This window comes from Chrysemys picta, chromosome 4 (genome assembly GCF_011386835.1).
Source record: "Chrysemys picta bellii isolate R12L10 chromosome 4, ASM1138683v2, whole genome shotgun sequence".
Lineage (NCBI taxonomy): Eukaryota > Metazoa > Chordata > Testudines > Emydidae > Chrysemys > Chrysemys picta.
This window is the reverse complement of record NC_088794.1, coordinates 149,964,278-149,989,197: the sequence shown is the minus strand read 5'-3', so window position 1 is coordinate 149,989,197 and position 24,920 is coordinate 149,964,278. Positions and strand designations below refer to the sequence as shown.

General features: G+C 40.9%; 2 protein-coding genes across 11 annotated transcripts in view; one reads left to right on the top strand and one right to left on the bottom strand.

Moving 5' to 3' along the window:
- Nucleotides 1–1,844: 1,844 nt before the first annotated feature.
- On the top strand, nt 1,845–15,480 carry KLHDC2 (kelch domain containing 2). 2 transcript variants are annotated; one of them, XM_065593993.1, is made up of 14 exons: nt 1,845–1,982; nt 2,563–2,738; nt 3,843–3,922; nt 6,120–6,237; nt 7,608–7,723; nt 8,081–8,162; nt 8,280–8,363; nt 9,049–9,129; nt 9,213–9,271; nt 9,772–9,881; nt 11,361–11,433; nt 13,467–13,554; nt 13,833–13,885; nt 14,222–15,480. In XM_065593993.1, the coding sequence occupies exons 2-14, from the start codon at nt 2,583–2,585 to the stop codon at nt 14,343–14,345; spliced, it is 1,224 nt and encodes a 407-aa protein (XP_065450065.1). In that variant the 5' UTR covers nt 1,845–1,982; nt 2,563–2,582; the 3' UTR covers nt 14,346–15,480. The 2 variants fall into 2 exon arrangements, with proteins under 2 accessions (XP_065450065.1, XP_065450066.1); XM_065593994.1 differs by lacking the exon at nt 1,845–1,982 and adding an exon at nt 2,027–2,076.
- A 637-nt stretch (nt 15,481–16,117) lies between these two features.
- Nucleotides 16,118–24,920, bottom strand: part of NEMF (nuclear export mediator factor) — a 31,426-nt gene continuing 22,623 nt past the window's right edge. For all 9 annotated transcript variants that reach the window (XM_008171627.4, XM_065593987.1, XM_065593988.1 and 6 more), the window contains 10 exons: nt 22,665–22,716; nt 22,520–22,569; nt 21,123–21,270; nt 20,667–20,744; nt 20,381–20,578; nt 19,683–19,715; nt 18,373–18,479; nt 18,216–18,259; nt 18,044–18,123; nt 16,118–16,474 (listed from right to left, as the gene is read on the bottom strand). In XM_008171627.4, the coding sequence (XP_008169849.2) occupies nt 16,397–16,474; nt 18,044–18,123; nt 18,216–18,259; nt 18,373–18,479; nt 19,683–19,715; nt 20,381–20,578; nt 20,667–20,744; nt 21,123–21,270; nt 22,520–22,569; nt 22,665–22,716 (868 nt within the window). In that variant the 3' untranslated portion in view covers nt 16,118–16,396. The remainder of the gene's footprint in view (nt 16,475–18,043; nt 18,124–18,215; nt 18,260–18,372; nt 18,480–19,682; nt 19,716–20,380; nt 20,579–20,666; nt 20,745–21,122; nt 21,271–22,519; nt 22,570–22,664; nt 22,717–24,920) is intronic.

The window sequence follows — 24,920 nt, the reverse complement described above, 5'->3', positions numbered from 1 at the left end:
ATCTATTGTCTCTTCCTTAGATCCTGGGGACTGATATGCTACTATTGACTTAAAAGATGCTTATTTTCACATGGTAATTCACCAGAGCCACCAAAAATTTCTCAGGTTCATGGGCAATGGGATTCCACTACCAATTCACAGCACTGCCTTTTGGACTGTCAGCAACCACTCGCGTTTTCACAAAATGCATGGCTGTAGAAGCAGCATTCCTGCGAAAGTCCTTTTCCTTACCTGGACAGCTAGCTAGTAAGAGGCCAGTCCAGGTCTCAGATACTCCCCAGCATAGCCACTATTTGGTCTACTTTTGACACACTGGGGCTACTAATCAGAATGGAGAAATCCATCCTCTCTTTTGTTCAAAGAACAGAATTCACTGGAGCAGTCCTGGACTCTACAAAGGCTAGGGTTTCCCTACCAAGAAGAGGTTCTAAACAAGGCAGTTTATTGCTCTAGATCTAAAGATGTACCCTGTCACCACAGTTCAGAACTGCCTCTAACTTCTAGGACAAATGGCAGCATGCACCTACATGGTGCTGCATGCCAGACTACCCCTCAGAAATTTACAGGGTTGGATAGCTTCGGTGTACTCACCAGCCTATCACATTATATAGTACTCCTGGGGGAATTCTGCACCAAAAAATATAAAAATTCTGCACATACTATTTTAAAATTCATCTTTTTCCTCCCCTGGGTGTCCAGCTGCTCAAAGGAACCACCATATGTATGTGGAAGGGGGGGGATGTGCCCTTTGGTTGATGTGGCTTTTGGGCAATTTTCTGTTTACTCCTATTGGTCATGGGTCTAGAGACCTGAGACCAGATGGTAAGTTCCTGTGTGGTCTCTAGGGATGTTACTGCTTCAAGAGTTTTGCTTGTGGATTTCCAACTCCATTTTTATCCCTTGATCTGCCACATGGCTTCACTCTAACCTTTCTTTGAAGTCACTCTAGAAAAATCACAATTGCTTCTATTGCTGCCCACGTCGTTTATTCAGTATATAGTAACTCAAAAATAATTGTCTTGATTCTAAGGGCCATTTTTCCCCTTTGACTTGAGCACTGCCATGTGTGTTGGTATCTTTGAAAAGACAAGGTAAGGCCCCTGTCCTGCAAATGACTCTGCAGGGATAGACCTATTCTTGTATAGGACCACACTGAAGCCAATGGGCTACATGTAGACACAAGTGTCTGTTTGAATAGAATCAGCTGCTGGGTCAAGGTCTAAATTAAGTGTCCTAAAGGTCAGTATGTGACCCCCAACCACCATGAAGTCCAGGTCAGTGTGGAGAACAGGGGGTAGGTAGTGAATAATTGAATATTGTAATCTTGGGGCAGAGACCCTATTTCTGTTCTGTGCTCGCATGAACGTTGCCACCTCTGCATACAAAAAATATGGGGCATCTGCCCTCTGAGGTGCAAAAAAACAGGACATCCACCTGCCCCCTACCTTCTACCATATACACCTGGCCTCCTCCCCCGGCACTGTCTCCCTATCCCATCCCTGGGGGATGGCACCAGCCCCCACAGGCACCTGCTGCCAGGGCTGCCCTGGCCACTGACCTTGGCAAACAGGATAGGACACCAGCTGATCCATAGTTCCCCCACCTGGCGGTGACCCCACTCTGCCTGTTCCACGTGCTGCTCCCGAGCCACCCCAGCCCTGCATTTCCCAAACACTCCGGTGCGCAGGCACTGCTGCCCTCAGCCTCCCAACAGGGCGTGCCTGACAAAACCCGGGACTTCCAGCTGCCAGGACAGCGGGCAGCCCTACTTTGTACAGCGCCTAGCACGCTGGTAATAGGAACACCTGCTCAGCACCAGCCAGGCTGCTGCCCTGCCCCTCCCCCCTCGGGTTTTGGCGGGGGCGCGCGCGACGGTCTCTGGGGGCGGAGCCGGCGCTGGGCGCGGAGGCTGCCGGGAGCGGAAGTCGGCCGCGGCGGATGTTGACAGTGGTGACCCACACCAGGCTGGGTGGCCCGCTGAGGTGAGGCAGGGGGTGGCGCGAGCGTTGGGGGAGGGGCCCGTGCCCGGCGCGCGAGGGGCCGGGCGGCGAGTGCCAGGCGGCGGCTGTCCCTCCGGTACCGAGCGCGGGCGCTGCTCGCGCCGCTCCCTGGCGGGGAACCGGTGGGCGGGGCCCCGGCCCCCGGCTGTCAGTGAGGAGCCCCCCCGTGTCTCTGCGGGGCGCGTCGCGCTTGGCCTCGTCTCCACCGGGTTTTGCTCCCCCCGTTGCTGGTGTGGACGCGCTGCGGCAGCAGCCGCTTGTGCCAAGAGTCCTGAAGCAAGGCCCTGAGATCCCGCGGGGTGTCTGTGAGCTGCGGTCCTCCAGCAACGCGGTCACCGCTGAACTGACACCCCCGAAACGCCCCGCGGAGACTTCTGCCCCGAGCGGCACCCAACGGAGCGTGGGGCGCCAGGAAACCCCGGCACAGCCGTGGGGCTCGCTCGCTCGCTCGCTCTTGTTTCCATTTTGCATCTTTCACCTGTGGGAAGGAAGCGGCTCTGTGGCGTTTCTTGACTCATGGTTTCACCCAGCGGTTATTAAAAGCCCCACATGTCTGTTTTAGGACTATAGCACTGGATCAAAATGGCTGATGATAATGAAGAGCTGCAGGCAGATGAAGAGCTCCCAGCTCCAGCTGAGGACAACTTTGAGCAGCTGGAGAACAGCAGCCCCGCAGAGCGCAGTGGGCATGTAGCAGTCACTGATGGGCACTGCATGTTTGTTTGGGGAGGCTATAAGGTACCATTCTCAAACTGTTACTCTTTTAAAATATGACCACAGTTCAGACCTCCTTATCTGACAAAACAGCTTCTCTCTGCACTGACCCAGGCATCTGTCATTGGGGATGCTTTCGAGGTTGACTGGCCTCACTCAGTATTTTGACAAGACTCTAACTACATAATATAACCACTCAAAAAAAAGTTTGACATGCCAAGTACTGAACTATCACTTTAAGATGACATATAAGTAGTTAGAAATGGTGTGACCCTTGTAAAATGATGTTAAATAAATGCTCTGAAGACTAATCAATGGCTATTTGTAGGAGATGGGGTTTCTGTTCTCTCTTTCTTGCAAGATATTTAATAATCTGGAAGATAAGGAATTATTGTTAGTTGGTTGACTAAGACATAGCGCAGATCGGCACTTAACAATTTTATCCACACAGCTTTTCCAGCACATCCCTACTTGGCGATACACTAGAGTTCAGAGTTCCTGAGTAGTCTGCTAATCATGCTGGCGTAGGTGTAGTTTTAAACAAAAAAATAAAACCATATTATGATCTATGATTCTTGTTTGTCCAAGTCACAAGGGTAAGGTCACCAAATTTATTTTCATTTGACAGCAAACTAAATTTTTTGCAGCTATCTGGAAACAAGGTGCCTAGTGTATTCCACTAACATCTGGCAAAATCCTTTAAAAAAAAAACAAAAAAGTCTGGGCACAGATCCTCATGCTAGAGCTTTAGTGTGCCAGAGGGAGGAGATTGCAAAGGTGGCTTTAACCCATCTTAATACTCTTCTGATCCTGGAGTCTGCTGTGAGCTGGTGCAGTTCCCAACACAAGCTAAAGTAGCCCTGAGACTGCTTGAATTTGTCACAGTGTGTAACTGCTCCCTGAGGGCTGTTACACAAGTGGGAGTCACTGAAGTGCAGCCTGCACTGGTCACACTACTTATCCCTCCTCTGACTCCTGATGCTATTTTCTGTTTCATAAACACTTAAAAATAGGTTGAATTGTTTCTGAGGGGGAAGGAGGGCAGGCCTGAAAACATTTGACTGTACATGATATAAAATGTCGAGCCTTTTGTAATGGTGCCTTTTCTCTTCTCTGCTCTCCCTGCAGAATGCTCAAGTTAGGGGATTTTATGACTTCTATCTGCCTAGAGATGAAATATGGATCTACAGCATGGAAACTGGAAGATGGTACAGTACATGAGTGACTTTAAAATAAAGACAGTGGCTTAAGAAAGGAAAAATAAAGAGGTTCTCAACCTGATCTCTAAATCATACTGATGATCCATGGAGGAATTGCTGATGACCTGCAGAAAACTGTCTGGTCAACATGGCACTGCCTTTCCTCCTTTCCAGATGACAAACTGCCACACCAGGGTCTTTTGATTTAAATATAAGCAATTTAAATCACTGACTTTAATCAGCAAGCAGGGAACTTTGATTAAATCCATTTTAATCGTGTTTTGCATTTGTACCATTTGGTTATTTTTCTAAAGAAAGGTTGATTTGATTTGCTAGTTAATATAGCCTGTACACTAAATTTGGTGGTACTTTTTGCTAACCAGGAGCATACACTATATCTATACACATTTATTTAAGCAGTTATACAGTGTATACCACATACACTTACTCAGATTCTTAATTTTTACCTTTTTTTTTATTTTAGAAAATGATGCATTTCTTATTTACTAGAGTATGATTATTTTTTATTTGTGATCTGTGTCAAGCTCTACTTGGATGGAAACATACAATAAAAATGCACAAAAACAGCATTTTAATTTTTTAAAAATAAAACTATCCTAAATGTGCTGGAAACATAAGAAAAAAACATCAAAATATGTTTTGCATTCAAAACTAACTGATTTATTAAACAAAGGCAGTATTAACTATAGTTAGTGAATTGAACTGAGGTTTCTGGTCACCATGTTCTTCATGAGTTTACAACGAATAGATCTCATCCCCTGATCCCTGGTTTTTATTCTTAAACAGGAAGTGGAAAACAAGCTTTCTTGGTGTTTCAACTCCCAATTGGTTTCTTAACTTGGAATTAAATTAGTAACTGAGCTGAACTAGTTGAATAAAGCGAAATGAAGAAAATATTTTCTCTGCATCTGCAGGAGAGGCTACTACTGTCAAAGGTTGGGTTAGCACTTCAACAGACTCTAGTTCAAGGAGCTTAGCCAGTGGCTTCCACCAGTTCAGTGGTTTGACTTTTAAAATTTGGCAGCAAATACTGTCTGTACTATTAGGTATTATTTTTTTGTATAATTGAAATGATTTGAATAATTATTTAAACCTTAACATAGGTTGTCAATTTCAAATTTTTAATTTTAAGTGCATTTATTTTTTAGAAATCCATATTTAATTAAAATTGAAACTGTGTGGGTTTTTTTTTTAAATCACTGATTTTTATTCACCCTGCAAACTGCATTATAAAACTTAATATTTAAGTTTTCTTAATCTTATTTTTCCATGTAAGTGATTGCTGTAGTTGCCACAGGGACGTCACTTGCCCCTAAATGGGAGAGGAGGTGGCTCCCAAGACAGTTTCTCCATTAAGGTGTGACAAACACTGTGGAATATTTGAGAACCCCTGATATCAATTATAGTTTCTGTAGATTGTATATATTTGTAACATACTACAGCAAATAACCTAATGAAATAAACCTGTGTTCAGATAGTATTTCCTTCATCGTGTTGTGAAGGTAGTTTTTAATTTAAAAACTATCTTATTAGTTTTAAAAACATCTGTTCAGTTACATATACTATTTTTGCTTCCTTGTCCAACAAAAAAAAACACCTGAAAGTTGTTCAGAAGCTGCATACCTGCTGTTGGTAGTGGGGGTTATGTGTTGCTTCACCTCTCTAGACAACTAGGGACTTATCCTGCAAAGTGCCCTAAACTCTTTAAGGAGCAGTATTAACTGGTTCAGAAGGGAGTCTCATCCAGTCTTACTTGGCAGTTGCTGTTCTTGTGGTCATGTGGAGCCTTGAGTTTGGAAATGCATCCTTGTGATTACAGCGCTTTGAAAACATTAAAAAAAACTCCTTTTTTTTTTTTTTTACCACGATGTGTTTTTTAAAGGCGGATTCTCTGTGTCTGAGTATCTCCATTTCAAAAAGGCGAAGGGGGGGAGGAGGATCCTTAGTCCTCTGAATTGGAAATAGAGAATCCCCCAAAAATATATCTTTGTGAAAGGAGGGTTTTTCAGTGTGTTCGAAGAGCTGTTACTACAAAGATCCAAATGACTCAAAACTGGAGTCCTGAATATCCCACAAACACCTGTTGTAGTTAATAACTCAGCCAGTCAGATTGAATCCTTCGACTTCAGACATAATCATCTTTTCCTTTTTATCAGTTTTTAAATGCTTTTGTGTATCTTTCCAGGAATAAAAAAAAAACAGAAGGAGATGTTCCACCTTCCATGTCAGGCAGTTGTGCTGTGTGTGTAGACAAAGTATTGTATTTATTTGGAGGGCATCATGCACGTGGCAATACAAACAAGGTAAGTGTCTGAAGATTAATTATACCCTTTCTGTTAGAGGTTCCAATAGACACTATTTGTAGCCCCATTCTGTACTAAAGATAAGACTGACTTCTAAGCACATTAAAATGCATCCAAAGCATGAAAATATCACATTTCATAAACTACAAATGCTCTTCCTTCTGAACTGATATAGTATGTCTGCTGGAGTGTTAACCGAGCCTTGATATTGTCATGTTAATGACTGGGGAATGCTGAACAGGTAGCAAGTCACTAGGGTCCTTCACATCCTCTCCTACAACATACCTTCATCTTCTGTCTGTATGTTCATTGCTTGGAACAGAGAAACTAGTTTTCTTTCCTGCAATCGCTTCCTCAAACTTGATGTTACTTTTTCACACTTGCCAAAGAAGCAACAACTTACAATAGTAGTTTTACCACTCTGAGCTTTTCATCCAGATGGCTGACACAGTGACTTCCTCCAGTTCAATTTCCCTGTAACTGTATTGGCTGATATGGGTTTTGGGAATGGATCAGGTCCAGCCCTCGATAGTTTGGCATGACTGAAGGAGTAGATTGCAATACCATAAAACATCCTCCTCTCCAGTAGTTGTAGTTACTGCAAAATAAGTGGTGTTAATCCTAATGTACTGGTCAAATTCACCCTGTAGTCTTATTACATAGATTCTTTGAGTCTACTTAATTTTGAAGGCTGGGAGCTTCAAAAATCCACTGAAATCTTAAACTTGCGAATGGATAGAAATGGTGGTGAATTAAGCTGGTTTGTGGTAGTTTGGTGAAATGTTTCTTTCTTCCTTCCATCCGTCTCATGCTTGGAGAATCTAAGCTTTCACTTAAAAAAAGATACCCTTAAAACATAAACTCAGTGTGAACTGATGAAATGATGATGCAGACAGGCTGAAATAAAATAGCTCAGACATCTGACGAGCTTCATATTCATGTCACTGATAGACTTCGTCATTAGCATAATGACAAGTTAAATTCAACATCAGCTGTCCCTCTGCACAGCAAAGTGTGCAAGAAAGGAGAGATGATTATATAAAAAAATCTGCTGAGTGAACTATTTTACATTCAAATGGCTGGAGCTTGGGGGAGTACTACTGCTTTCCACCCTGGGATGGGAGTAGTAAACTAAGTTCAGTGCTAATACTCCTTTCACAAGTGTAGAACAGCATTAAGGGCCTACTTCGGGGGGTTGTTGGATCCTTACATGTGACCTCAGAATATTTCATCATAGTATTCTGAGCTTGGAAAAGAACGATATACTTTTCTGCTGGCGCATGCTAATCAATATATTGAAACATTTGTTGGTCTCTAGATGTACGCTAACTGTGTGGGTTAAAAAAACTCTTATTTTTATTGTCTTGTAGTTCTACATGTTAAACTCCAGATCCAAGGACAAAGTGTTGCAGTGGGTTAGAGTAGAATGTCAAGGTGTTCCCCCCTCATCAAAGGACAAACTTGGAGTTTGGGTTTATAAAAATAAGTAAGCAAGCATGAACAAAAGTTTGCAGTTCTCTTTGTGACTTTTTTTTAATAAGATTGTCATTCTTGTTGGTGTATTGTATCTAAGCTGAACAAAACATGGAAGGGAATATATTTTATACATTGAATCTTGTGCTGGGTTTGATTCTAAATAAACATTTTAAAAGTGCTCAACTCTAAACATGTTTGAAAATAAGAAAAACCTTACTTGTAATTTGGTAACAAAGTCAAGGGAGCATAGTGGGGTTTCCCATATGCTGTGTGTGAAAAGCCTTTACTGAGCATTACGTTGTAATAGTAGAGATTGCCGTACAATGGTACTTGCTTTTGATAACTAGATGTAATTTCTATTGAACAGGCTAATATTTTTTGGAGGTTATGGTTATTCGCCTGAAGGGATACCAATAGGAACTTTTGAATTTGATGAAACCTCTTTTTGGGTAAGTAACCTTCCTTCTCCACCTAAGAGTAATTTTCAGCAGAAAACGTTCTGTTGCTAGTGCATAATATGTTAATTAAAATGGAAATGTAATCGTTTTTTCATCAATTTTCTAAAGAACTCAGGTCAGCCTAGAGGATGGAATGATCATGTGCATGTTCTGGACACTGAAACCTTTTCTTGGAGCCAGCCCATAACCACGGTAATTTTTAAAAGAATTTTGACACTGAGTAAAGCATAACGCTTCAGCAAAAATGGCAGCTTTTTCTAGGATTGACACTAGACGGGACATGAAGATAAAGAGTAGCAATACTATGCAAAGTACCCTCACTTGCTAGGCCTGTATTTTTTGTTTTAGTTTTGTTCTGATACTCATTAAGAAAGAGGAAGTCTACAGATCAAAAGGCTGTTCTACATAGGTGCCTCCATGGGCTTCCAGCAGTGACTTGCCTCAGTAGCAGTGGCTTTGAGCAATTGACTTGTATTGAAGAACCACTTCTATATTGTAGTCATATAACTGCAGTAGTTCTTTTATTGGCAGATCTGCCTGTCTCTTTCTCCCTCCCCCCCAACAAGTAAAACTTGGGTCTCTTGGGCCTCCCTTACATAGATGAATGCAACTCCATTTTCTCCCCTGTCCCCACCTGCTGCCGGGCACCTTAAATCAGACTGTTAATCCACGGTTTCTGCCCCCTTAGCTGATCATGAGTTTCTGGAGGGAAATGGTTTTTAGTTTTATCTTGAATATAACATCTGTGTAATTATGCAGCTGTTAAAGATCTCTGACCAGATTTCCTTTCTTAGTTTCCAGCCTCTGCTCAATACCATTATCTGAATAACACTATCAAACAAGTCTTCCTTCGAATTTTAATATTTTCTTCTCTCAGGGTAAATCCCCCTCACCCCGAGCAGCCCATGCCTGCGCTACAGTTGGGAACAGAGGCTATGTGTTTGGAGGCAGATACCGAGTAAGTGTAAGAACAGTTTTACAATGTTGCTGCTGAGTCTCTAAAGTGAATAGTTCATTCAACTTTTATCTATTTTATTTTAGGATTCTAGAATGAATGATCTCTATCATCTTAATTTGGACACATGGGAGTGGAATGAAATGTAGGTATCAAAGCTCTTTAGTCTTCCTTTTTTTTTTTTTTAAGGCAGTACATAATTGTATTTGTAGATGTACTTTTTCACCTGCAAATCATTCTAACAGAACTTCCAAGTATTTACCATCAAATGCATTGCTTTTAGAGAGGTACGACTAAACGTTTATGTCCTAGTACCTTGTTTCACTGGCCATCACTAATTTTAAAGTGTCTGGAGATGAGTAAAAGGCCTTCCGACATTCAGACGGCCATTATTTGAGACTATTCTGTCTTCATTGGATTAGTCCGTCTGCAGTAGCTCTTTCCAGGAAGTCTGACTTCTAATCGTTGAGAAATGAACTGTGCCTTCCTCAACAAGAAACTGAATTGTTGCTAATAGTTGGTCAAAGTTAGCATCCAGCACTCAACGGTATGGATTTAATATCTGAAAAATCATTGGACCCCAAAAAAGTCTGCACTGTGTTTTAGCTGGTCTGTAACTTGGGGTGCTTTTTTGTTTAAATGCAGAATTACACAAGGCATTTGCCCAGTAGGCCGATCTTGGCATTCCTTAACTCCTGTTTCATCAGATCACCTATTTCTCTTTGGAGGGTTTACCACCGATAAGCAGCCACTGAGTAAGTAATTCTAAGGAACGTTTACACTCTTCAAATTCTATACAATTGCATGCTCAAGTGTCTGTTTAACTGTAAACTATTTACTAACATTGTCTCAGTAATACCTAGTGCTTTCCAACCATAGAACTCAAAGGTCAGTATCACGGTCTCCATTTTACAGATGGGGAAACTGAGGCACAGGTTAAGTGAATTGCCTAAGGTCATCTAGCAAACCAGTGGCAGATCTGGGAATTGAACCTAGGTCTCCTGAGTCCCTCTCTAGCCATTGACTATTCCCGTGAGTAACATTTTGCAGTGCTCATTGTTCACGTCTCATAGCAGCAATGGCATTTTTTAAAAATAGAGCATTCCAAGTCCAATCAGAAGCTGAGAGCTCATTTCTTAATCTTTTCAGCAATGTGAAAATCTGTGGTTAGGTGACCTGCTGTAGACTTGTTCAGCCTTGTCAGTACTGAAAATATTAGGCTTTATCTTTGAAAAGTGCTATTTGATTATAGTCAACTACCTTGTGTGGTGTAAAATCCATTCAGACGAATGGAACGTGATGGCAAACTACTCCCAGAGTGGTAAGATGGCTATACCAGTCCCCCAGACTGTATGAGTTACACTGTCTAGCCCCAGGGGAAAACAAGAATTGCATCAACAACAGACTGGCCATCATGTGACTGATTTCTTATGATTATTAAAAAAGCAACACTACTCTTGTCTAATTCAACATGTAATCAGCTTTGTTTTGTAAACTTTATCAAGATCAAATGCACATTTAGAGAGGCTTATGAAAACTTCATTAATAATATTACATCATATGAAATGACATCTAGTTTTCATAGGTAAGCTGTTTTCTGCAAGGAAAAGCGTTCCATCATTTCAGTGTGGGCTGTTGTGTTTTAGAAGGAATTTAAAATGACAAGACATTTATCTCTTCCTTCCATAAATGGAAAGATGTAAAGAGGACTGTATACCTACACATGTGTACACAATGTATAATTTGACCTGGTGATTGAAGGACTTAACAGCACGTATATTAAAAAACATAAATAAGGATTTCAGTGTTTGTGTAATGGCCTCCTGTACATGCAGTCATGTGGAGGAGGAGGAAATGATTAGTAATTTATGTTCAACTTTGTGGCTGTATTTTTCTTTTTCTACAAAACCACTACACTCCTAGCTCTGAATGAGAAGTAACAGTTTACAATTTTTGAAGTTCGTGTAGATTTAGATTTCATTCCCGAATGAAAGTTTGCTACTGGTATGGACAAGGGATAAAAGCATAGGTTCCCCACCTGCCTCTCTTTTCTCTGTCCTAGCCACAGAAAACCACCAGTGAGAGCAAGTTTTCACACAGCTAGCCACAAATTGCAAATTTCAGTCCTGAAGAATTGGGGACACACATGGTTAAACACAGTATTCTTATGTTATACTCAGAATATGCTTGTTCTGGCAACAGTGACAAGGATTAATCTCTCTTTGTATTTATAGGTGATGCTTGGATTTATTGTATCAGTAAGAATGAGTGGAAACAGTTTGAGCATAATTATTCTGAAAAACCAAGGTAAGGTGTACACACATTCTTGGAAATGTATAAAAACCAGTAATAATGTCTAGGAAATCTTAGGGGGCAGTCTGTAGCATTGATATGGCACACAGGTCTTGGATCACCTTTTCACTAATACCGCATCTTTTTTTAACGTTAAAGTAGTGATAAATCAGAGTGGTTGCTCTTACCCAACCATGATAATACATCCTGTTTTATGAAGGTGCAGGATTAAGGTAGCGATGTGTCTGTGTGCTGATACAGACTCCAGCATATCCCTCTGTGATTATATTGTTTGGAACTCAAAACTATATTACTGTTCTGCGTAACTATTAGCCTATCAAATGGCAGAGAACTAACTAGAATGTCCATTTTAGTGGTGTTAGTACACAAAGCTCTAGTACTCGACAGGCAGAGCAGACCTTAACATGTCAGACTGGGAAATCCATACTCGGCCTACTAACAGAATGTTTGTTTAAAACTGCTGCTCCAGACATAAGGGGAATCACAAAGCTTTGATTGCCCTGGCTCTGCTCTGCTTTGCTTGATGGACTCTGTCTAAATAGAGACCATTGTCTTTTACATGGCTGAAGTCAGAAAATTAACAGTGTTAGTTAGGGTGCATAAAAATGGGATGGAAAACAGTGTAATGTCACCATAAATCATCTTTGCTTGGAATACTGTTAAATTCTGGTCACCCAATCTCAAGCCGTAATAGAGGGAGTTCAGAGATGTTTGTCAAAAAATAATTAAAGGAATGAAAAGATTCACACAATTGGGACTGTTTAGAGAAAGATATAAGATAACAATATAGGGAAGGCATAGGGGTACTCTTTCCCTTTATTGTACTAAAAACAAAGGGACATTGAATAGAAGTGAAAGGTAACAAACTTAGAAAAGGAAATACTCTTTTGCATAAGTGGTCTATGGAACTTGTTGGTACAAGTTGCAACTGAGACAGAGATCCAAGGATTGCACTCACGGATTAGACTAAGCACAGTCACATTCGATAAAATGTTTTAGAATGATGATGAACGTCAGTGCCTCTGGGCATAAGCCAGCCCCAACTGATGGACAGGTATAGGATAACCTGCTTAGTATGGCACTACTTGTACCTTTTACTGAAGTGTCTAGTACTGACCACAGCTGCAAGATACCAGACTGAATGGACCACTGGTCTGATTCAGTATCATAATTCTTATGTGGTGGTCAGCCCTGACCATACTATAACTTAAGGCTAATCTTTTAGAAAAGGCAATATGGAAAAGTACTCGTTCCTTATTGTGCAAAATTCTGTAGTAAGATTGTAGTAATCTACTAGAGCTAAACTTTGTCCTACCCCAAGCACCTTTCTTACAATTGATCTTCCTGCAGGGTTCAGAAACCTGCCTTAAATAGTATGTTGAAATTTAAATAATATTTTTCAGATGCTTGATAAAAACACTGAAATTTGATGTAAGTACTATAAGGCAGCTAAGGTGTATCGGTAATAACCTGTGTTAGACAACAGGTGGAATGTACAGTGTGGATGTTGAGGGTTCACCTTGTCTCATTGTTTGGATAATCTTCTTATAACTGGTTTGTTCAGCTCTCAAAAACTGGAAGCCTCTGATATGATTGGCTTGACTGAAAAAAATAGAATGCTCTACCATCAAACAATATTTCTTCACAAACCCTTCAGCTACCAAAACTAGGATTACCGTAAATTTTAGTTTACTTTCAAAAGATGAACTTCACAAGTGCCTGTTATCAGACTATAGAACCACTCAGAACATCAGAACTACTCAGCACTACTTTGCTTTCCCACCCAAACAGCTTACAAAGTGGATATCTGTACTATGGTTTGTGTACAGGGAATGATAACTCTTATCCACTGAAGTCATTCTTTACTGTTGCTAGAAATTATTACATGCTGAAGCTAACCTGTCTGCATCGACCTTGCATATAAATATTACATCTTATTTCACAGCACTTCTCTGTAATGGTACTGATGCTGTACTTGGACTCTTTCTCTTTGTACTTAATAAATGTGTGGCTTGTTCATTTTCTAGGCTGTGGCATACAGCTTGTGCAAGTGAAGAAGGAGAGGTGATTGTTTTTGGTGGCTGTGCCAACAACTTGCTTGCCCATCACAAAGCAGTAAGTCTGTTTAAGAATTTCACATATGTAGTATGTACCTTCTAGTGCTGCTGTGTGGAAAAACAAGTTTTTTAAAAAGTGAGACCTCCCCCACCGGCCCTTAGCATCTGTCACTTCAACTGCAACCTGCAACTGTGAAACGCCTTTTTCTGCCATCAGTAACTTTCAATGCCACAGGAAAATTTCACTGTTTAAGAGAGAAACTTTTGCTGCTTTTTAAGGAATGAACTTATCAATGCATTAAGGCTTCAAATATTAATTAACATCTCTCTTTCCAGGCGCACAGTAATGAGATACTTGTGTTTTCTCTACAACCAAAATCTCTTGTAAGGTAAAAAAAAAAAATACTTTTGAATTTTACACCCGTTCTTCCCTTCTCATTTAGTAATACCTTGTACTTTAGTACCGGATCATGGTTCCTAGGCATACGGGGGGAGACTGAGGTAATAACATTCCCCCTAGGAAAGCTGAAATAGCATTCAGTGATGGAAGGAGTCTTGCTGCTTCCATTCTTTTGTAAAGACTTCACAATCCTCTGACAATGAAAACAGCTAATACTTTGGGGGGAACAAGTCAACTAAGCAGCTTTAAGAAACAGAATTCTTACCTTTGGTGCTATTTCACTTATGTTTTTAATAGTAACTGAGATATTCATTATTTTTCTAAGGCTGTGCCTAGAAGCAGTCATTTGCTTCAAAGAGATATTGGCCAACTCATGGACCTGCCTCCCAAAGCACTTGCTTCACAGTGTCAATCAGCGGTTTGGAAGTAACAATACATCTGGCTCTTAAGACTTCTGCTATCAGTTACTTCTGTGAACAACCTCTGCATGGATGAGCAATTCTAAAAGATGTAATAATTTTACCAACCACGTGTGGCAGATGTGAGACTTGTATAAATATCTGCATTGTCGTTGGTAGTAGCTTGTTGGTTGTAAGTTGCATGTGAATGGCTTAGAGAGAACCTATTTTTGTGTAAAGATGTTTGCAATAAATGTATTTAATGCAAGTTGAAATGTATCAGTGCGTAATCTAAGTTAAACCAGTAATGGTTTGTTCAACTTAATGCCACTCACTTCATTACGTGATGATAGTAGTTTTCCTATCCTAAATTACTTCAGAGTGTGTCAATGCAGGGAGAAACACTGTTTAAGGAGTTACCATTCAAGGATTTGTGGGTAGTTACTGAATTTCTGGGTCTTAAAGTTTGGCAATGCTAGAAGTATTTTCAGGCACTAATGTTCTTTAGGACACCATTAATAGGAAAGAACAATGACTCTTTAGCATTATTCAACATGATAGAGTAGTTTTAGTCTGTATTAGCATCTCACAGATAGGAATAAGACAGGTTCCTAACATGTTTGACCACATGAGTTTAAGGTTAGAGAAACTGCTATTTTAATTTAAGCTGGTGAGCTATTCCCAGCACTAAGGTTTAGAAGTTTGAGTTGTTTAGACACAAATGTAGAGGGATGGTGACTAAGTGTCATGTTGTTGTGGGGTTATTTAAGAGCTGTAAGTGTGAGTGATAAGTAGACATTGTATTCTGTCTTAATCCTGGAGTGAGTGTGAAAATGCTTTAGTCAATCAGTAGTTAAGTGTCAAACTAGACCATGCATGTCTAGGACTAGCCAAAAGCACAAACTCCCAGGTTGCCAGGAATGGCTTGATTATTAATGTCCTTCAGCAGCTTCCATATTCAGAGCTTCATGCATATGGTGACGCTGATGACTAACAGCTGCCAGGCTCTGTTCAGCTTCACTAGTTTAAAAACTACTGAAAGTACATTGTATGTGAGCAGCATCCAGCACTAAAGTCCTTCTGGCTCTGCCTTGTCTCCCAGGCATCAGGAGGCATAGGCCACCACTGATCCAGTGGAGGGGTTGAGAAACTAATAAATGGCTTGTGATTTAAATATTGGAACAAAGTGACTTCAGCACTCCACTTACTGTCTCATTTCTTTTCATAATACTAAACTGTAATTCAATTAGCTGTCTTATGTGCACTCCATTGGGGTGAATAGTATTGGGGCATTTTATTAGATCTGTGCTTTTTAAGCTACGGCTCACCATTCATCTGTTTTACTCGGGCCTTTGTTTTTTGTCTGCTCACAGGTAGAGTACATATAAGTCCAAATATAAAATCCCCACCCTATGAGCAAAGTATTATACTATCTCCCATTCATTCATAATGTTGTCATGCTCCCACAGCCAGTAAGTGACTGCAGCTGACTCATCAGAAGCAAGACTTGGATTTATGTCCTTGCAGGACTTTTCTTAGCAATGACAGATAGATAATGTTTATCAAAAGCCTGTACAGTCAAATCTATCTTCACTCCCAAACATGACACTGTTAAGTGGGAGCAGATTAATACAGTCAATGTCCTGACTAGAAAGAGGGCTCCAAACAGGGTCGTATGTTTAAAGCCCAGCCTTTGCCAAAGGAGAGCTGGAACGAACAAGCAGCAGGCCTTTGCTACAGCATAAGCTAGAGCAGGAAGTAATGAGAGGACGGACTGGGTCTGTGCCAGTCCTCACAGTATTAGCAAGAGGATCAGTCCAAAATCAGTCTTGCCTTTGACAACTAAGGCCAGTAGTACTTTACTTGTGCACTTTAGAGGAGTCACATGCTACATGTAATTTAAAGTCCATAAAAATAGATCTAGGCCAGGGTCAGATGCAGGAAACAGTTCATCTCCGCCTCTTAAAAATTTAGTCCAACTGATTATAGCTATTTTACTTTATTAGCAAAATTTGAAGAGGTCCAGGTGGCAGGTTTGTCACTGTCCTCTTCTGAAGTAGTAGTGGCAGTTCAAACACATATCCATGATTTATGACCAACGCTCACTTCTTTTTCATGTTCAGGAGCTTAGGTGCAGACACTTTCACTTTACCAGGAATATTTCTTGATAAATCAGTATCCTGCAAAACAAAATCAAGGGTCAAAATCAAGTAGGAAGTGTTCAACAATCACTCCTTCTCAGCCTCCCTTATCCTCTCTGAATACCAGCTGCAAAGTAGTAATGCCACATGAACCAGTGCTAAGCGTGTGTCACTGTCACTACATTACAGCATATCTCTGCCTGTTTCTCCAAAGAAAGTGGCCATGTGACAGTTCAGCAAATGATGGATGAAAATGCAGGGTGCTCAGAGCTTCCCCTTCCCCTTGTTTTTAATGAATAAAGAACTATTAACACTTACTGTACCTCCCACCCATTCCATGGAAAACAATGGATCATCAGATCATATATATGCTCAACACTCCAGCTATCTATCTTAACATAACTAGTTTGTTCAGTGGTATTCAATATAAATAGTTGTTAACAAGGAATCATCGCAGGGGTGCGTTCCTAATAAGATTCCCCGACAACTAGTGGTAGGCCAGATTATTCAACATTTTTATCAGGGATCTAGAAGTAAATAAGATAACTGATAATAAATTTTGCAGAATGGTGAATGAGGACAGGGCAGTTAGTGTGATCTGGATCGCTTGGTACATGTATTTTAACACAGCAAAATGCGAGGTCATACATCTAGGAACAAATAATGCAGACAGAATAGGAGACTTCGCTTGGAATGCAGTCACTCAGAAGAGGATTTAGGGATCACAGACAAACAACTGAACATGAGCCCCAGTGTGACTGCCAAAAGGGCAATGCGATCCCTAGCTATATAAACAAGGATACCAAGTATGAGCAGGAAGGTGATTTTACCTCTGTACAGGGCATTGGTGAGACACTAGAATACTGTGTACAGTTTGGATGTTGAAAAACTGGAGACAATACATAGAGCCACAAAAATGATTTGTGGTCTGGAGCAAGTGCCTTACAGTGAGATTCTAAACTCAATCTGTAGTTTATCAAAAATAAGACTGAGAGGTGACTTGATTACAGTGTGTCTGTACCTTCATGTACAGAAAATACCCAGTTCTAAAGCATTCTTGAATCTAGCAGAGAAAGGCAGAAAAAGAACCAATGGCTGGAATCAGACAAATTCAAAACACAGCACAAAACTCTAACAGTGATTAACCACTGGAAAGGAAGTGGTGGATTCTCCAGCTCTTGCTGTCTTCAAATCAAGACTGGATGATTTTCTGGAAGGTATACTTAGTCAAATACAAGTTATTGGGCTCAAGACAGGGTAACTGAGTAAATCTTGCTGGCATGTGATGAGGGGGTTGGAACTAGATGATTTAATGGTCCCTTCTGGCCTTAAAAGTCTATTAATCTTCTATGCCAATAAGGAGAAACAAGGTGTGGGTGAGATATCTTTTACTGGACCAACTTCTGTTGGAGAGAGAGACCAGCTTTCCCAGAGCTCTTCCTCACGTCTGGGAAAGGTACTCAATGTCACAGCTCAATACAAGATTGAAGAGAGAATTTAGCATAAGTAGTTAGCAATGCAAGGACAAAACTGAAAGCAATAGCACTAAATGCTGCTTTCATTCTTGCTGTAGTACAGTTTGAACAAGCCAAGGAGATGGCTCTTTACCTTCACGCTGCGAAATAAATCTTTTTCTCTTGCTGTAGCTTCTTTGTAATGCATGAAATTATGCAAAGCAGTCTTGGCAGCTGTAAAAAGTACACAAAAGAAGATGTTAAATGGCATGTACCAGCTTCAAAAGCTGCTGGGTTGAAAAGGGCTATTATGCTGTATACCGTACCTTTTCCTTTCTTCTGGGTGCCTGGAGTGAGCTTCACTTTATATCTTTCAAAAGAAAAATCACACCATTTACACAGGTGTTAAATAACTAACTCAACGTGCTGCTAATCTGTCAAATTAAAGTTCATTACTTCTGCAGATAAATCGCTGCAACTTACTTATAGTTTGTCATGGTAGTGTACGGTGCACATATTGGTATAGCAAAGAGGAGGATATCCTCCAAGTGAGGCTGGCCTGTCAAAGAATTTAGCAGTCTCTCTCCTTCCTAAAATAGCAAAGACAATCCTTGTTGTGAAACTAGAAAACAACATTTACACAAAAAGCAACAATTAAAGCAATAAAAATAAACCCATCTTTTACTACCGAAGAGGTTGGAATTTGGTCCTTCTCCCTCACAGCCCAAGTGCAGAGAAGTCATAATCTCCATGTGTATATCATACCATAATCTGTTGTCACAGTATTACTGAAATGTACTCAGTGTATCAAGAGATGATGGGCTATTGGAGAAGCCCTAGTTTAAAAAAAATCTGATAAGTAAAATCTGAAGGTCCAAGGTTACATGGCTTTTAGTTTTAAATGAGGGAAAGGGGAGTTTCCACATTTGGTTTATATTTTAGCATAGTCAGTTAAGACTTGTTATTACATAAAGAAAGTACATACTTTTGCTCTTAGATAAATCCATTTCTTCAAATTCTCTAAGTGTGGAATACATCTACTGAAAGCTTTTGAGAAAATAGATGCTTGGTACATTGAATAGAAAGTGCTTTTTAAAGAGTCCAGTAAACAATTTTGTAAAGTAAACGAACTTTTAGTCTAAAGAACTATTTTCATCACAGTTAGATTTTACTTATTGTGTCAGCCTATAGGGGATATGGGATCATCCACTATTCTGAGGTCTTGATGGAGTTAATCAGGTGAAGACAAAGGGAAAACTACTTAATGGGTTTGTCAAATCCTTGTTATTTTAACCAAGTTTTGTTGGAACTTGTATATTTATTACCTTAATACCATGCACTAATACAGCCATACAACTGAGAGACTAGGAAGGTCACATTTAAGCTCTCCACTAGAAAAACATTAACTGATTTGTTCCTTATAATAAAGAAACATTAATACCTGGATTGACAATTCACATCCTAACTGTGACTGAAAAAGCCAAGTTATAATGCAGTGATGATACGTCTGAACTCATGGGGGCTGTACCAAAGTCACAATCAATAAACCTCAGCTGTCATTACACATAGTGACTAGCACCCTTCTGGAAGGCCAAGTGCTTCACCTTTGTGACATGCCCAATCTCCTCCAAGTTAGGAATTGTAAACCTCACTGACACTCCTCAAACTGGGTTAGCAGATAGGACCTTGGGGTCCAGGCCATTGGCAGTGCTGAGCAGAGAGACTTTTAAAAACTTTTTCTAAGCACTTTTATTCTAGCACTTTATTAGAAGTGTGAAGGTGATCAAATTTACCTCATTTTCCTGTTGATCTTGATCCTGTTCCTCCTGCACCACAGATGTAAATAAAGGAAACATTAAGACTTGTAGAACATCAGACTACATCTCCCAGAAAGGTCACATTCCCAGCAAATACAGAGCCATTGTGCGGGTACAGTCTCCTCAAGGTGTATGGAACACCATTTTAAGGGAGAGCTAAGTTAAGTATGTTTGGTACTGCTGCATTTTTATATAGGGTTTTTCTTTCTATCCCCAAACTTCCTTGGCACATGCAAAGATGGACGGAGACAGATTTGGGTGGAAATATTGAAATTCAAGCTGCCAATCTACAAAACCCTTTATTGTTTTTTAACTGCACAACTGATACAGTATGCCAGTAAGAGATCCTCAACACAGCTCGGCCACACACCGTCCCCCCTCAGACTTCTAGTTTTGGCGGGTCTGTGCTCCAGCGTAGGCCAGGGAGCACTCTCCTGGTTTCTTGGGTTGGTGCCTCTTACAACTATTAAAAATTAGTCCTGACATTATATACACTGGTCTCAGAAAACACTGATCTATGAAATGGCAACGACACGAACGCAGTAGAGTGAGCAGTTCTGCAAGCACTCCACGGACTCAGTTTAATATTTATAGTACAATAAAGTAATGATTTAACAGCCTGAACAGCAAGATGCTGCAAAGTGTGGGGAACGAAACGGGTCTACGGTGTTTACCTTCTCCTCCTGCTGATCTTCCAGAGCCGTGTCCTGGAACTCATGTGTTAATACTTCTACCGGGGGGGTTTCTTCTTTACGACCTGCATCAACCCGATGGTCACTCTTTGGTTTCTGGGCTTGTTTCTTTACCGAGTCTTCTTTTATTTTTCCTTTTTTACCTTTCTTCACTTTTTCTTCTTTGCTTGACCCTGCAGACTAGATGTCACAGATGAAAATGATTTAAACCTACACTCAAGCACAGAACGAACAATTCAAAGGAAAAGCCATAGTTATTTTGGCTTACACCCAACAGCTGCATTATGAGCTCTCTATCTTCTTCATCCTGGTCCTTGTACTTCTCTCTCATTTTTTTCATTTTACTCTGCAGAGAAGAAAAATGGGGGTTAATAGTTTAGCAAATAACAAAAAGGAATTTCTGCAAATATCGACATAGAGCTCAATTCTTCACTGGCATATGGTCTCTATTTTTTTTAGCTTAAGCACGGTGTTAACCCAACCGATGTCATTTCTATTCAGAGAAATAAGAAGTGCTGAATGTTAGTCAATCAACAATTGCTATTAAACACAGACAACTATTCAAGTGAGTCTAAATTTGTCAGATGCCTGGAGATGTTTGGATATGCAAATTGGAATATTGGGCAAATGCAAAAAAAAAAAAATTAAACATATGATGTGTGTCTTTAAGAGGGCCCTTTTCATTGGGTAAATCTAAACAATTCTGCAGATTCATCCATTCTACCTTCTGTCCTCGTTTCATGGGCTGAGGGGCTGACATGCTCTTGCTTGAACCAGGAGAAGATGGGGGCTGCGTGCTGGGCTCTCTTTCCTTTCCTTCAGGTGGTTCTAAATCCTCTATATCATGTTGCTGCTTCTTTTTCTTCATTTCCCTAAGAGAAAAATAATCATTGGGATATGCCCTCCTACAGGGTTCTGTGGTATGAAACGACAATGATCTTACGTTAACATAGCACCTGTCTTCCCAAAGGATACATCTCTACAAGTTCAGTCACTAGACCAATTAAGAACAAGACCACGGGAAAATAAGTCACATCTATAATAAAAAATTCAAAATTTAAACATAGAAGCCAATGATAAAGTGATTCAACACCACACGAGAAACTGCTGACTTGCCACTACTGGTCCCGGAAGATATACACTGGGATACAAGGCTACGTCTGGGTCTGTGTTCCCAGAGGAGACCAAGGTAGGAACTCGCCAAGCTCACAGCTCTTGGTTTTCCCCTCCCCCCGGACCATGGAACTGCAGGCAGCCCTAATGCTTCAGCCTGTGTCTTTCATTTTTATCAAAATAAGTAATGTTTTGTCCAAAAACCCACAGAACTCTTCTTTCTGAGGGGAGGCCCATCTTTCCCCAGAGAACAGAATCCACTAAGCAGTGAGCACCTCCTGGCACATTGGAAAGCTGGCCCCTGTAGCTCCAGCCCCGGAGCCGGTGCCTATACAAGGAGCCACATATTAACTTCTGAAGAGCCACAGGTTGGCCACCCCTGACCTCAAGGTTCCTGGTTCAAGCCTTGGCTTTGACAAGTGTAACCAGAGAGAAAGGGAGGATGCCTAGAAGAAGACATGGTCAGATTAGCGGATGTCAACGTGGGTCAGGCAGCCACCTAGCTGGAAAATGGGAAGCTCTTTAAGCAACCACATCCAGAAAGGAAAGTTTGGCTCCAACTCCTATGTTCCGCCTCAAGGGCTGGCAAGAGAGGCTGCTGGGCTTAGAACTGAGTTTGGATTCAGTTCCTGTCTTGTTCGCGCACAGAAGCATGGGACCATTACCACAGCATCTTTGGGGGAAATCGTATTCTGTGGCATAGAAACCTCAACTAGATCACAAGCCCTTACAAATTCATTTCCACGGTGCATAAGCTATCCTTTATATTCTGAACCAGACCTTGGAAATTAACCAGTATCCCATCAAAAAAATCCAGTTCTTCCAGCTAATAAAAACCAGCTCCTTTGTGTTCACAGTGTCGGTTATATCCATATCGTTAATTTCAAGTGGCAAGAAACACACTGCAAGTGACTTCCTCAAAAAAGGTTAACTTGTCCTTAAGAAATGAGGACTTTCATACATGGAGATATTTAGATGTTTCCTTCCCTAAAATGAAAACATTCTTACCTTCTCTCCTTGGCTGACAAGTGTCTTCGCCCATGTGACTTACTGTCACTCTAAAAATGTGAAATAAAATTATATTTCATTATTTCCACTCATAAAAAAATCACACGCTGTGCTACTTGTTTGAAGATCTTATCAGGGAGCTTACCAGGTTAGATGCTTCCTCTTTTGTAACCATTTTCTGGTGGGATCTGTGAAGACTGAAAGGTGCAGCATGTTGTTAGAGAAATAACAGTCTGATAACAGCTGCTGCCACAATTGGGACAAACTAATTCAGACTTGTCTATTGGGCATCACGTCCAAGAAAGATCATTTTCTTTTCTGAACAGGTAAGTGACGTCGGCACTATGTTGCAGCCGGGGGATTATAAACAAGTGTGTTTTTGCACACCACCCCAATGTACCCTCTATAATGGGTAATGAAGTCTCTTGGTTTAGTGTCCAGACACATTTAACCTAGCATTAAATCCAAATCTCTTGAGTTTGGATTTTCAAAGGAGCCTAAGGAAATTGAGTGCCTCTGAAAGCTTCACTGAAAGCCCCAGCTTTGATAAATGAAATAAGTGCCAGAGAAACTGTGAAGCAGGCTCTCAGAGATCTTCCCCAGTTAGGTCTTCATTGCACATACTCAAATCCCCCACACACAAAGCATTGTTTTTTACAGCTGTAATACCTATTAAATAAACCCCAACTGAATGAATTGGAAACTGAAGTCCGATTTCTTGGGAGGACGGGCTTCAGTTTTCCCCGACTCACCCCTAAGTGCCTCAATGTCTAGGGTGAGAGCAGATCATTCTTATGCCCGTTCATTTCTTGCCCATGAAGCTGCTAAGTAGTGAGGACAGCGGGGTAAGTGGTAGGAAGATTAGCCGCTGGCACTAATTGGAGATCACCATCTCATTTCAGGTGGCAATAATTTTCAGTCACTACCATCTTGAATAAGAACAGAAGTGATCTTAGGCTTCCCATTTCCTAGGTCCTGGTAGAACACTTGAGTGGAAGAAGGTTGGTCTCACCGAGGAGGAAAAATTGTAAAATGCCCTGTGCTTGAAGTGCCCCTAGCAGCCAATATATCTTGATTTTTTAGAGAGTCCCACATGGCATTCTCATAAGCAAACTAGGGAAACGTGGTCTAGATGAAGTTACTATAAGGTAGGTGCACAACTGGTTGAAAGACCATACTCGGAGAGCAGTGATCAATGGTTTACTGTCAAACTGGGCGGGTGTATCTAGTGGGGTCCCGCAGAGGTCAGTCTTGGGTCTGGTACTATTCACTATCTTCATTAATGACTTGAATAACGAGTGAGAGTATGCTTATTACATTTGCAGATGACACCAAGCTGGGAGGGGTTGCAAGCACTTTGGAGGACAGGATTAGAATTCAAAATGACCTCAGCAAATTGAAGAATTGGACTGAATTCAACAAGATGAAATTCAATAAAGATAAGTGAATGCTCTGCACTTAGGAAGGAAAAATCAAATACACAACTACAAAATGGGGAATAACTAGTTAGGCGGTAGTGCTGCTGAAACGGATCTGGGGGCTATCGTAGATCACAAATTGAATGAGAGTCCACAATGTGATGCAGTTGCGAAAATGGCTAATTTCATTCTCGGGGTGTATTAACAGGAGTGTTGTATGTAAGACACAGGAAGTAACTGTCCCACTCCACTCGGCACTAATGAGGCCTGAGCTGCAGTACTGTGTCCAATGCTGGGCCCCACGGTTTAGGGAAGATGTGGACAAATTGGAGAGACTCTAGAGGAGAGCAACAAAAACAATACAAGGTTTAGAAAACTTGACCTATGAGGAAAGGTTAAAAAAACCTGGGCATGTTTAGGCTTGAGAAAAGAAGATTGAGGAGGGACCTGGTAAGTCTTCAAGTATGTTAAGGGCTGTTAGAAAGAGGACTGTGATCAGTTGTTCTCCATATTCACTGAAGATAGGAGAAGTAGTAATGGCCTTAATCTGCAACAAGGGAGATTTAGGTTAAATGGTAGGAAAAACTTTCTAACTCTAAGGGTAGTTAAGTTCTGGAACAGGCTTCCAAGGGAGGTCATGGAATTCCCATTGTTGAGATTTTTAAGAACCAGCTGGACAAACACCTGTCAGAGATGGTCTAGGTTTACTTGGGTCCCGCCTCAGGGAAGGGGGCTGGACTTGATGACTTCAAGGTTCCATCCAGCCCTACATTTCTATGTTTCTATAACAGCATTGGCAATGGCCAGAATACCACATATGCCCCAGCCAGAGAATGCACTAGTGCAGTGGTTGCTACAGTCAGGAGAAGGGGGAACAGGATAACCCAAAATGAAGAACTGTGTACCTGTGTAGAGAAGACCGTCTAGGAAGGGTGGAGCAGCGCTACCAAACATGTATACATTTGTTTTACTTGTTATTCAGG